This window comes from Bos indicus, chromosome 9 (genome assembly GCF_029378745.1).
Source record: "Bos indicus isolate NIAB-ARS_2022 breed Sahiwal x Tharparkar chromosome 9, NIAB-ARS_B.indTharparkar_mat_pri_1.0, whole genome shotgun sequence".
Classification (NCBI taxonomy): Eukaryota; Metazoa; Chordata; class Mammalia; order Artiodactyla; family Bovidae; genus Bos; species Bos indicus.
Window position 1 is genome coordinate 8,813,526 of NC_091768.1, and position 14,632 is coordinate 8,828,157.

At 39.0% G+C, this 14,632-nt stretch overlaps 1 protein-coding gene across 1 annotated transcript in view; it reads right to left on the reverse strand.

Annotated features, from left to right (window-relative positions):
* The window catches only part of LMBRD1 (LMBR1 domain containing 1), a 132,657-nt gene that overhangs the window by 47,303 nt on the left and 70,722 nt on the right, over positions 1-14,632 (reverse strand). The window contains exon 8 of the mRNA XM_019967016.2: positions 6,197-6,322. Within this exon, the coding sequence (XP_019822575.2) occupies positions 6,197-6,322 (126 nt within the window). The remainder of the gene's footprint in view (positions 1-6,196; positions 6,323-14,632) is intronic.

A 14,632-nucleotide genomic window follows, 5' to 3' on the forward strand; every position in this document is an offset into this window, starting at 1 on the left:
GCTCCTGCGTCCATGGGATTCTCTAGGCAAGAGTACTGGAGTGGGTTGCCATTGGCTTTCGCTAGTTCAGGGAAAACATATTTTTTAGTAAACTAATGTAGCGATCCACTGAAAAACAAGCTCAACTTATCTGCCTATTTGAGTGAGGGATGGAGCCCGCTCTGTTGTGCCAACAGCAAAAATCACTGTGGGAAGAAATGTGCTCAAACACACACCAGGAAAGGCACCCAGCAGTCAACCAATTATTTCCTTTGGGGAAAAAATGTAGTTACATTGTATATAGGCAAAAAAGCTTCCCTTTCATGGTCCACCAGTGACCACTCCCTCTTTTGAGGTTACCACTGTCACAGAAACTAACAGAGATCAACATCGGACACAAAATTCTGTGTATATACACGTCCCCCTATGCAAACATACTGATGTTTTACATAATAGCTAACATTTCCTATGCCTAAAGTGATCTGTTCTTTTATGGTTATTCTCCTCAAATCTTCAGAAAACTTTGGGCTGGTAATAGTAATTCTATTCATTTATTCAGTCAGTTCAGTCACTCAGTTATATCTGACCGACTCTTTACGACCCTGTGGACTGCAGCACTCCAGGCTTCCCTGTCCATCACCAACTCTCAGAGCTTGCTCAAACTCATGTCCATCAAGTCGGTGATGCCACCCAACCATCTCATCCTCTGTCGTCCCCTTCTACCCCTGCCTTTAATCTTTCCCAGCATCAAGGTCTTTTCTAAGGAGTCAGTTCTTCGCATTAGGTGTCCAAAGTATTGGAGTTTCAGCTTTAGCATCAGTGCTTCCAATGAATATTCAGGACTGATTGTTCCTTTGTGCTCCACCATCTCCCAGGGTTTGCTCAAATTCATGTCCATTGAGTCAGTGATGCTCTCTAACCATCTATTCTCTGCTGCCCCCTTCTCCTGTTGCCTTCAATCTTTCCCAGCATCAGACTTTTTCCCCAATGAGTCAGATCTTTGCATCAGGTGGCCAAAGTATTGGAGCTTCAGCTTTAGCATCAGTCCTTCCAGTGAATATTCAGGACTGATCTTTAGGATTGACTGGTTCATCTCCTTGCAGTCCAAGGGACTCTCAAAAGTCTTCTCCAGTACCACAGATTGAAAGCATCAGTTCTTCAGCGTTCAGCCTTCTTATGGTCCAACTCTCAAATGCATACATAACTACTGGTAAATCATAGTTTTGACTATATGGACCTCTGTTGGCAAAGTGATGTCTCTGCTTCTTAAGTATGCTTTCTAGGTTTGTCATAGCTTTCCTTCCAAGGAGCAAGCCTCTTAATTTCATGGCTGTAGTCACCATCTGCAGTGATTTCAGAGCCTGAGAAAATAAAATCTATCACTGCTTCCACATTTTCCCTTCTATTTCCCATGAAGTGATGGGACCAGGTACCAGGATCTTAATTTTTTTAGTTTCAAGCCAACTTTTTCACTCTCCTCTTTCATCTTCATCAACAGGCTCTTTAGTTCCTCTTCACTTTCTGCCATGAGTGGTATTATCTATATATCTGAGGTTGTTCATATTTCTTCCAGCAATCTTGATTCTGGCTTGTGATTCATCCAGCCTGGTATCTTGCATAATGTACTCTGCATATAAGTTAAATAAGCAGGGTGACAATATACAGCCTTGATGGATTCCTTTTCCAATGTTGAACCAGTCAGTTCCATGTCCAGTTCTGTTTTTTTTGTTTGTTTGTTTTTGTTTTTGAGCTACATACTAGCTTCTCAGAGAGCAGTTTGTAACATGGTCTGGTATTTCCATCTCTTTAAGAATTTTCCAGGTTTGTTGTGATCCACACAGTCAAAGGCTTTAGTGTAGACAATGAAGCAGAAGTAGATGTGTTTCTGGAATTCCTTTGCTTTCTCTGTGATCCAATTAATGTTGGCAATTAGATCTCTGGTTCCTCTGCCTTTTCTAAAACCAATAGTATATCTGGAAGTTATGGACTTCATGTACTGTGGAAACCTAGCTTAAAGGATTTTGAGCATTACTTTGCTAGCATGTGAAATGAGACCAACTGTGTGATAGTCTGAACATACTTTGGCTTTGGCCTTCTTTGGGACTGGAATGAAAATTGACCTTTTCCAGCTCTTTGGCCACTGCTGAGTCTTCCAAATTTGCTGGCATATTGAGTGCAGCAATTTCACAGCATCATCTTTTAGGATTTGAAATAGCTCAGTTGGGATTCCATCACCACCACTAGCTTTGTTCACAGTTATGCTCCCTAAGACCCACTTGACTTCACACTCCAGGATGTCTGATGTTAGGTGAGTGACCACACCACTGTGGTTATCTGGGTCATTAAGACCATTTTAGTACAATTCTGTGTATTCTTGCCACCGCTTCTTAATCTCTTCTGCCTCTGTTAGGCCCTTACTGTTTATGTCCTTTATCGTGCCCATCCTTGCATGAAGTGTTCCCTGACATCGTCAATTTTCCTGAAAGCATCTGCAGTCTTTCCCATTTTGTTGTTTTCCTCTCTCATTTTTCACTGTTCGTTTAAGAAGACCTCTTTACCTCTCCTTGCTGCTCTCTGGAACTCTGCATTCAGCTGGGTTTACCTTTCCCTTTCTCCTTTTGCTTCTCTTCTTTTCTCAGCTATTTGTAGGGCTTCCTCAGACAACCACTTTGTCTCCTTGAATTTCTTTTTCTTTGGGATAGTTTTGCTCCCTTCCTCCTGTGCAATGTTATGAATCTCTGTCCATAGTTCTTCAGGTACTCTGTCTACCAGATCTAATCCCTTGAATCCAATCATTTCCTCCACTGTTTAATCATAAGGGATTTGACTGAGGTCATATTTGAATGGCCTAGTGGTCTTCCCTAATTTCTTCAACTTAAGCCTGAATTTTGCATAAGGAGCTCATGATCTGAGCCACAGTTAGCTCCATGTCTTGTTTCTGCTGACTGTATAGAGCTTCTAGCCATCTTTGGCTTCAAAGAATATAATCAGTCTAATTTCAGTGTTGACCTTCTGGTGAGGTTCATGTGTAGAGTCATCTCTTCAGTTGTTGGAAAACCATGTTTGCTATGACTGGCATGTTCTCTTGACAAAACTCTGTTGGCCTTTGCCCTGCTTCATTTTGTACTCCAAGGCCAGATTTGCCTGTTATTCCAGGTATCTCTTAATTTTCTACTTTTGCATTCCAGTTCCCAAAGATGAAAATTATATCTTCCTTAGGTGTTAGTTCTAGAAGGTGTTGTAGGTCTTCATAAAAATCAGTCAACTTCAGCTTCTTTAGCTTCAAGGGGGTGGGGCATTGACTTGGATAACTGTGGTATCGAATGGTTTGCCTTGGAAAAGAACTGAGATCATTCTGTTGCTTCTGAGATTTCACCCAAGTACTGCATTTTGGACTGTTTTGTTGACTATGAAGGCTACTCCATTTCTTCTAAGGGATTCTTGCCCACAGTAGTAGATACACAATGGTCATCTGAATTAAATTCACCCATTCTAGTCCATTTTAGTTCGCTGATTCCTAAGATGTCCATGTTCAATCTTGCCATCTTTTGCTTCACCACATCCAATTTACCTTGATTCACGGACCTAACATTCCAGGTTTCTATGCAATATTGTTCTTTATAGCATCAGACTTTACTTTCAACACCAGACACATCCACAACTAAGCATCATTTCCGCTTTGGCCCATCCACTTTATTCTTTCTGGAGCTATTCATAGTTGCTCTCCACTCTTCCCCAATAACATACTGGACATCTTCCAATCTGAGGGGCTCATCTTCCAGTATCTTTCCACCTTTTTATACTGTCCATGGGATTCTCCAGGCAAGAATACAGGAATGGTTTGCCACTTCTTCCTTCAGTGGACCACACTTTGTCAGAACTCTACACTGTGACATGTCCATCTTGGGTGGCCCTACACATGCAAGTCCCTTCACTACAACAATGCTGTGATCCACAAACTGGTGCAAACTGTTATGTGAAACTTTAATTATTAAAAGGTACATGTTATGTGTTTGGGCACATGTGACAACATTCAATTTTCTTTAGAAATCTGTGTATTTTATATTCCCACAAACAGTATGCCTATCCCCATATTCTCACATGACAAAGGTAAACTTTTTAAGATTTTCAAAGGATTAAAAAAAAAAATACTGAGTTACTTTAATTTCCAGCCATCCTGGACTTTCATTTTAGCACTGGAAGTTCCATGTTCTAGAAAACTCCTCACAACCCATGCAAAGGGGGATCTTAGTGAACTTCATTACTAATGAGCTGAAAGATCATTTCATATTTTCACTGAGCAGGTTAATTTCTCCTTCAGTATACTGTCTATTGATTTAGGTCTTTTATACATTATTTCTATGTATTGCTTGTCCCTTCTTCTTCTTGACTTACAGATGCTCAGTATATATCACCTATATTGCAGATTATTTCCTCTCAAAATACTGTTAGTTCTTTAAATTCCTTTTGGTGCCACTTTTTTGGGTACATAAATTTAAAAACATAAAAATTTTAAATTCAACAATTTCTTAATTTGCACTTGAGTTCTCAGTCTTGTTTAGAAAATTCCTCTGCACAACAAATTACAATTTTACTTTTATTTTCTCCTAATATTTTCTAAATGAATTCGATTTAAATTCTGAATCTGTTTTATTACATAGTAGGAGGTTTGTGACAGAGAAAGCAATGGCACCCCACTCCAGTACTCTTGCCTGGAAAATCCCATGGATGGAGGAGCCGGTAGGCTGAAGTCCATGAGGTCGCTAAGAGTCAGACATGACTGAGCGACTTCACTTTCACTTTTCACTTTCGTGCATTGGAGAAGGAAATGGCAACCCAGTCCAGTGTTCTTGCCTGAAGAATCCCAGGGACGGGGGAGCCTGGTGGGCTGCCGTCTATGGGGTCACACAGAGTCGGACATGATTGAAGTGACTTAGCAGTAACAGGAGGTTTATGAAAATTTCATTTTTTTATCTTTTATACATGATACTGAATTTCCACCTAAACTTATGAGAAACTCTCATCTCTACATTACTGAATCTTCCCAATTAGGAACTGATGAAGTTCTTCATTTATTTCAGTCTTCTATTACATTATTTCAATAAATTTTATAATTTTCACTAAGAAGACTCTGACATTTCTTATTATTTTATAGTTCACAGTTACTGTGAATGAGATCATTTTCTATTACATCCTCCACCTGGTTAATGATTTGTACACATGAACGGGCACCTTGATGAACTTTTATTAGTTCTATTAGTTTGTCAGTTCATTCTTTTAGATTTTTTTGGTAGATAAGATCTTCAAATAACCCAAGTTACTTCCCTTTTCTTCCCTCTTCCTCCCACATTTCTTATCTGACCAAGACCTCCAGGAAGAGGACAGACACTACTGCCTATATGTGCCTTTAACAAAAATATTCCTTTCCTCATTAGGCACCAAGCTCACAGAGGCTTCCGTTGCCAAATAGTTTCTTCTCTTCCAATTTGGTAAGACTCTTCTCTAAACGTAGTAACTACAAATTGACTCTAAATAAGGATTCATTGGCATCTATTAAGACGTTTATATTTCTCACTTATTCTCAATATATTAAACTACTTTTATTTTCTAACATATCATCTTTGCATTCCTGGGATAAACCTAGTCTGACAATTATGAAATATTTCCTTACTACAGCATCATTTTTGAATTGCTAATATTTTTACTTATATTGAATTATTTGCCTCTACTTTCATAAGAGAGACCAGTCATATAAACAGTTTTCTTTTTTTGTGTGTCATATTACCATCTGGTTTCTGTATCAGGATTATCATAGTTTAACACAATTATTTAGAAAACTTTCCATTTTTTCCTATGTTCTATAAATAAGATTTACATATTAGTTGAAGGTGATAGAGGAAGAAAAACTAGTACATAAAACCTGAACGTAAGTGATACAGTGCACTCCGATATTGCATATGGCATCAGCACACCTGGGAACTAGCAAAGTAATGGCCATATGTAAGTAGAACTTCTGTGTTTCAGTTGTTACACACAGATAAAAATTCTCAAACTGTCAGCGTCCTACATTTTATAGAAGGTAGTTTTTTAAAGACATGCTGCACAAAAATTCAAACAGTATCAAAATATAGGCTCACCAATGTCTAAGTCACAACAGAAAGCAGCTCAAAGACAAAGTACTTTTATGACCCTCAACGGCAATAAAATACCAACTCACCTTTGATTTAATTGTTTGGATGTGCTGCTCTACTTCTTCAATGTCTTCAGTGTTTTCCAGACGCTCATAAGCAGCGTTTCGCGTGCCTTTAATCAGATTTAAAGGTAACGCCGACATGCCATAGGCCTGAAAGAAACAAAAGCAAGACTAGTGTTAGCAATACTATTTTAAATATATTAATACATAATTTTCAGGTACAATAAATGTCCTTTGAAGTAATAACAAAGAGTAAGCAGTTGTGAGGGGCACAGTCACTGAAGAACAGAGTAAATGGGAGTGAACCGTGACTATGCGGTCTCATGATTCTCCTGTTTATTACATATTTAGTTACACAGAGTTATACTATGTACATTATACTGTATTACTAACTACTCCTAGAATAGATAATATCTACTTCTCAAAGGACAAGTTACCAAATTAATGTAAATATAATACTTTGTTAAAGTAATAAATCATGACTGCAAGCTAATCAGGGGTTAAGATAAGTCTAAATCAGTAAAAACAATTTACAAAATTATTTTCTGTGGAAAAAAACAATTTTATCCAAGTACATGTAGTAAACTCTTAGTAAAATATATTTTAACATACATTTTATTTGATTAGCATACAAATGATCTGTATGTAGTTTATTTGTAAGTTCTAAATACTTATAATCTTTTTGCTAAGTATTTTAATTCCTATAAGAAATTTCAAAATTTTAATCAGCATTAAGAATAAACATTATTTTATACTATCCAATTCTCTACTAGCCAGTCCCAAATATGAAGTTTTATTGTAACTATTAGAAACACTTAATAGCAAATGCCATGTGACCATTATTCAAAATCATTATTGACCTTAAATCCTTAGAAAAAAAACTGACAACCATCATCTCTTTGCTGCGATGATGATCATTCACTCATTGCAGCAACAGGCTCTAAAGTCGATATAAAATTATGCATTTAAATCTTTTACATTTTCTACCTGAGATACTACCAAACTACTTTAGCCAGCAGGGTCATGTTAGGCAGGGTCATGAGACTGAGTTTAAATAATGAATGTGGACAGAAGTGATCAATGCTCTACTTCTTAGGCTTAACCCCAAACTCTAAAATGTTCTGAGTGATCCTGCAGATTTTCTCTCATGCTCTGCTACCTGGTTTTCAACTCCCAGGATGATCTCAAATATGTTTAGTGTCATTCTGAATCATTTTGATATTCTCACTGGGTCTCCTTTAGACATTGATTAAATATTGATTAAATCACAATTCATATATGAAATCATAAATTCTGACATTTCAGGGTTCTTTTTTAATTAAGAGAGAATGCAAACAAAGAATATGATTAAAAGGAATTCAGAAATCACCAGTTCTATCAAGTAAGAGTAACTCTATAGCTTATTGTATTTAGATAAGTAACCAGCTGAAATTATTACCCAATACGCAAATCCTTGCATTTTCTAAAGGAGAAATACTTAAAACCTTGCATTTTAAATATTGTTAAAATATAAGTTAATGTTCTCACGATTTCCAAATCAGCCAAAAACAAGAAAAACAAAAAGGAGAGGTTGGGGAAAGGTTCTGTTTGTATTTGAAAAAATACATAATTTGGACAGAGTAGAATAATTTTCTTCTAATTAAATTCTTGTCAAGTTTATACTCCTAACGACCTTGGTAAAATATAAAAAGGAAATACATAATAAGGTTTAAATTATTTTTAACAGTAAATTTTATATCCTCAAAACACTGAAAGTGTAAAGAAAAAAGTCTATGGAAAACAAGGTGCCCAGAGATTGCTGTTGTTGTTGTATAGTCACCCAGTCATGTCCGATTTTCTGCAACCCCACGGACTGCAGCATGCCAGGCCTCCCTGTCCTTCACCGTCTCCCAGAGCTTGCTCAAACTCATGTCCATTGAGTCAGAGATGCCATCCAACCATCTCATCCTCTGTCATTCCCGTCTCCTCCTGCCTTCAAATCTTTCCCAGCACCAGGGTCTTTTCCAATGAGTCATCAGGTGGCCAAAGTATTGGAGCTTCAGCATCAGTCCTTCCACTGAACATTCAGAATTGATTTCCTTTAGGATTGACTGGTTTGATCTCCTTGAGTGTAGTCCACAGAGATTGTTACCATTCCCCTACAGGACTGTCCTATTCCTGTTCTTCTAGTAGCTCCACATTTTTTACACATTATTGAAAAAAGTAAATACTTTAAGACTTCGATGAGTATTACATGATAACCATTCAGTCATTCTCCAGTCTCACATACCATTTTATCACAAGTCCATATTGCTATTTATAACCAACTGCCAAGGCAAAAAAAACCCAGTTTATGCCCAGGTATATTTCTGTCTTGCCCAACCAGTTTCAAACGAAGCTTATTTTATCCCAATGCTTGCTATTCTGTTTGATGGATCTGGATCTCTAAATATACTAACCTCAGAACTCAAGGAATCTGTACCCTACTCAGTATTAAAATGTGACACCTACTTAGAGTTTACTGTCAAACACAAAGTAATCTAAATTTTCCTAACCAGTTTGCTGGGTCTCCCTCACTACAAATCCATCTTCCAGACTGTTTCTGAAGCAATCTCTCACACTCAAGTTAGATCATGGCATTCCCCTAGCTAACATCCACTGAGACTCTCCAGGACCCATAAAGGTATTTGCACCGGTGGGAGTCCCTGGGATTCTGGGTTGGGGCCATCAGAATCAACAGAGCAGGTCAGAGGGCAGGGAGACGAGGGGTAGGCTGCCACTCCAGCCAGAGTGATGCTACTCCGTTCACCTATTTTTATATGTATCAGAATTTCACGAGTGACTGTTTGACAAAGCAGTGTGCACTTTTTTCCAGTGCGAGGATGATCAGCGTCTAATCCTGGCCTGCAAAAGCTCTTCATGACCCAGCCCTCCCACCCCATCCTCATGCCTCTTGCTCACAGCTCCTCCTCGCTGCAGCTTCGGCCTTCAGCTCTGCCCCGGGCCACATGCAGAATCTGCAGTGCCTTAGCAAAACGCCTCCCTGCTCACCTCACTTCACTAGCCAAGTCCAATGCCCTTCAGGTCTCAGCTTAATCACACCACATCTGAGAAACGTTCCTTGATTTGTAAATGTGCCTTGCTTATAATTCAATTATAGTGCAGAACACTGGACATGAACATTATTGCTCTGCACATCTGTTTTATCACTAAGTCTGCCAAACTTGTAACTTATCAGAATCACGCAGCAAGTTCGTGACAAGACGGATTTCTCAGCCAAATGAGTAACAACTGCAGTAAACTGTTTGATATGTAAGGACTAGGTCTGTTTTTCTTTTTCCTACCTTTATTCCAAGAGTGAACATAAAATAACTTCTCTAAGAAAACAATACTTAACCAAAAAAATGTTTTAAAGAGTTCTTTATTCACACGAACTCTCTTCCTTACATGGAACTTACACATTTTTTAGAAGAATTATTGAATTACTATAGCTTACATGGGAGAAGGCAATGGCAACCCACTCCAGTACTCTTGCCTGGAAAATCCCATGGATGGAGGAGCCTGGTGGGCTGCAGTCCATGGGGTCGCTAAGAGTCAGACACGACTGAGTGACTTCACTTTCACTTTCCACTTTCATGCACTGGAGTAATGCAAAAATTTGGGGGGAAAAATGTATGTCCTTCACAACACCCTGTGGTAACATGAGGCCAGAATACAACATCTTTTTGGGAATTACTGTCTGAAGAGAACAAGTAAAAGAGAGCAATTACTATTTTGGTTACCTAGCTTGTTTCTGGATTACATGCTTAAGTTTCAGTGACTAACAGGAAATTTAACTATAATATTTAGATTATGATAAATGACATAACACATTATACAAAGTATTTATTCATTACAACTTTAAGATCCTTAAACAATAATCTTTTGATTTTAACCTCAGATTTCTTTGAAAAACTTGTATGAAGACTATCATTTTTCAGAAGCACAAAACTTTCATTGCTTACTACTGCCCTCTAGTGAAATGCCAGAAAATCAACAAGGCTAAAGAGATTCTATCACTTAAAATGCTTCCAGGTCAGCCATACTTGCCTCTAATATCATTTGTTTCAATTTCCAAAAATAAACCACCATCTGCATTTTAAAACTCAAATGTTTTGAAAGAACATATACAAAATAAAACATTTCTAATATGCTCTTGCCCCATGAAAACACATTTTCCCTGCCATCTCTCTCTACCTTTTGTAGACAATGCTAAGCACTGCCTATAAACTGAACACATGTCCTGAATATACTTATAAAACCTATTATTCAAGGACACGGATGCCGAAACTAGTGAAACAACTCAACATTTATTCAGTAAATATTTCCAGTCTAAGTGTTCACTGATTCTAAAATACATGTATGTGTGTGTGTGTGTGTGTATATGTAGTTGGTAGTTCAGTTGCTAAGTCGTGTCCAACTCCTGCGACCCCACGGACTGTAGTGCACCAGGCTCCTCTCCATGGGACTTCCCAGGTAAGCATACTGGAGTGGGTTGCCCCTGCCTTCTCCAGGGGACATTTCCAACCCAGGGACCAAAACAGGGGCTCCTGCACTGGCGGTGGTCTCTTGCATTACAGGCAGATTCTTTACCAGCTGAGCCACCAGGGAAGCTGTGTGTGTATTTTTTTTCTCATATTTAACACCAGCAAAATTTGAATGCATCTTATGAACATAGGCAAGGCAGAAGTCATGGCACAGCGGTCATCATCCAGATATTCACAAATTTGGTCATAGCTGGTTAGATTACACTTACTTCTCTGGTAGAGTTACATGCATTTGTGGTACAACTAGTGAGTTAAACTGCCACTTACAACGTCTTATAAGATAGTACTCTGATTTGACATTAAAGGCAAAAGTTAATGTGTAAGGAAACACAGAGCAAAAGAGCAAGCAGTGAAGCAAAACTTTACTGGAACAATTATGATTCCACATTTCCTAGCAATGCAATAGTCAGAGGCTTTATAAGCTTAAGAAAGAAAGGTACCCAAAGCAGAAGACATTTTTGTATTTTGCTACTCAGGTTACAAGGGAAGAAACAATAACACAACAAAAACAAAAACAGCTTAAATTTACACAGTGGGTGTGTCGGCAGCTTCAAAGACATTCCAAGAGACAAGTTGAGCACTCAAGAAAAGCTGTCTCATCAATTCTTTTGACAGCATAAAAGACACTCTATAGTGAAACATGGACATGAACAGTCAATCCAAAAAAGTGACTGACAAGAGATGTTCCAAATGTGAAGTTTTAGGAATACCTTTACAACTTATTTCACGTATATTTGCCTTATTTTGCATGAAGAAGATTGATCTGATTTTTTAAGCATGTAACACTTGTCACTGATATAAAACAAAGATTATAAATGATAAGACAGCATGGCAGGGACCCTTCCCTTACAGTGGTACCAACTGAGCCATCAGGGAGGCACACAAGGAGAGGCGCATCTTACAATCAGGTCAGAGACTCAGGCAAGCACGCTGCCACAGGCAAGGCTGAATGACTGAGCATGTAAAGCAGAGTTCTGTCTTCAAAGGTTATTCAGAACCACCGCTTTAGTTCTATGTTAAAATCCTTAATTTATCACTCTAATTTTCTCCAGTATTCTGGCCTGGAAAATCACATGGACAGAGGAGCCTGGAGGGCTAATAGTCCATGGTGTCAGAAAAATAGTCAGACATGACTTAGCGACTAAACAACACAATTTTCTTTAATCCATTAGTTTCATTTATAGTAAATTTATACAGGTGGCGCTAGTGGTAAAGAACCCACCTGCCAACGCATGAGACATAAGAGACACAAGTTCGATCCCTGAATCAGGAAGATCCCCTGGAGGAGGAAATGGCAACTCACTCCAGTATTCTTGCCTAGAGAATCCCATGGACAGAGGAGCCTGGTAGATGACAGTCCACAGGGTCACAAAAGAGTCGGACACGACTGAGCAACTAAGCATAGCACATTTAGCATAAATATATATATATATATATATATACACACATACACACACATATGTATATACATAATTCATAAACTCCTGGAAGACATGTTCATTTTTTTTTTTTACTGGTAAGTGTACATAATTAAAAGCGTTTTCTAGGTGGCACAAGATTTCCCTGTAGCTCAAATGGTAAAGAGTCCGTCTGTGAGGCAGGAGACCAGGGTTCAATCCCCGGGTTGGGAAGTTTCTCTGGAGGAGGGAATGGCAGTCCACTCCAGTGTTCTTGCCTGGAGAATTCCATGGACAGAGAAGCCTCGCAGGCTACAGTCTGTGGGGTCACAAAGAGTCGGACACGACTGAGTGACTAACACACACACAGTCTAGGTGGCACAGTGGTAAAGAGCCTGCCTACCAATGCAGGAGATGGAAGAGACGCAGGTTCGATCCCTGGGTCAGGAAGATCCCCTGGGGGTGGGGGGCATGGCAACTCACTCCAGTATTCTTTCCTGAAGAATCCCATGGACACAGGAGCCTATGGTGGGCTACATATTATAGGGTCACAAAGAGTCAGACACAACTTAAAGGACTTAGCATGCATGTACATCATAAAAAGTTCAGTAGTCTCTGTACTTATAGCCATTTCAGTGGTCCATATGATTCATTTTATATGAAAACAGCATTATTCAACATTTCCCCACTTGGTGGCACCAAAAAATTAAAATGTCTGCATAAGTAATTGTGCCTAGAAGTTCGGTTTTTTATTTTTTTTTAATTTAAAAAGTAGCGGATTCTCTTTCAATTTAAGTTGAAAACACTATGTAAGATAACGTGTCATTTGACATTCTTCTAAAATTCGGTTCCCAATTATTTGGCTATTCCTTTAGATGCGGTACAGTGGATATTATCGATAAAATTTAAATAATCAACTAGTTTCTGAACTAAACAACAGTGTGTACCTAAGAAATTCACACTCAACTGACATATAAACTACAAAAGCTTCTGTAGTTTCAATACTAATAACTACAAATTCTAGAACAGACATGATTTTACCTTTAATAATTAATTTCTTGTACTCAGAGTCAAGGGCTTCCCTAGAGGCTCAGCAGTCAAGAACTGCCCTGCAATGCAGGAGACACGAATCAATCTATGGGTCAAGAAGATCCCCTGGAGAAGGAAATGGTAACCCACTTCCAGTGTTCGAAAACCCCATGGACAGAGGAGCCTGGCACGCTCTAGTCCACGGGGTTGCAAGGAGTCGGATATGAATGAAATGACTCAGTACACACGCACAAGGGTATCTTAACCAAGCCAGTGTGATCATTATACTTGATTTGATGGCATACATAATTTTCAGTATCCATTTCAATATAAAATATATGAGTCTGAAATATTTACCTTAACAATAATATTGTTCCTGTAGGGAAGCTCTCTTTCAAAGAGTTCTAATCATTTCCCATATTTTCCCCATTCCCATTCATCAGCTCCACAGCTTAATTCAGACCCATGGAAGCAATACTGTTACAATGTTCAGTTCAGTTCAGTCACTCAGCACTCAGTCCTGTTAACTCTTTGCGACCCCATGAATCACAGCACACCAGGCCTCCCTGTCCATCACCAACTCCCGGAGTTTACTCAAACTCACGCCCATCGAGTCAGTGACATCATCCAGCCATCTCATTCTCTGTTGTCTCCTTCTCCTCCTGACCCCAATCCCTCCCAGCATCAGGTCTTTTCCAATGAGTCAACTCTTCGCATGAGGTGGCCAAAGTATTGGAGTTTCAGCTTTAGTGTCAGTCCTTCCAATGACCATCCAGGACTGATCTCTTTAGAATGGAATGGTTGGATCTCCTTGCAGTCCAAGGGACTCTCAAGAGTCTCCTCCAACACCACAGTTCAAAAGCATCAATTCTTTGGTGCTCAGCTTTCTTCACAGTCCAACTCTCACATCCATACATGACCACTGGAAAAACCATACCCGAGTAGATGGATCTTTGTTGGCAAAGTAATGTCTCTGCTTTTGAATATGCTATCTAGGTTGGTCATAACTTTCCTTCTAAGGAGTAAGCCTCTTTTATTTCATGGCTGCAATCACCATCTGCAGTGATTTTGGAGCCCCAAAAAATAAAGTCTGCCACTGTTTCCACTGTTTCCCCATCTATTTCCCATAAAGTGATGGGACCAGATACCATGATCTTAGTTTTCCAAATGTTGAGCTTTAGGCCAACTTTTTCACTCTCCTCTTTCACTTTCATAAAGAGGTTCTTTTGTTCCTCTTCACTTTCTGCCATAAGGTGGTGTCATCTGCATATCTGAGGTTATTGATATTTCTCCTGGCAATCTTGATTCCAGCTTGTGCTTTATCCAGCCCAGCGTTTCTCATGATGTACTCTGCATAGAAGTTAAATAAGCAGGGGGACAATATACAGCCTTGACGTACTCCTTTTCCTATTTGGAACCAGTCTGTTGTTCCATGTCCAGTTCTAAGTGTTGCTTCCTTACCTGCATAT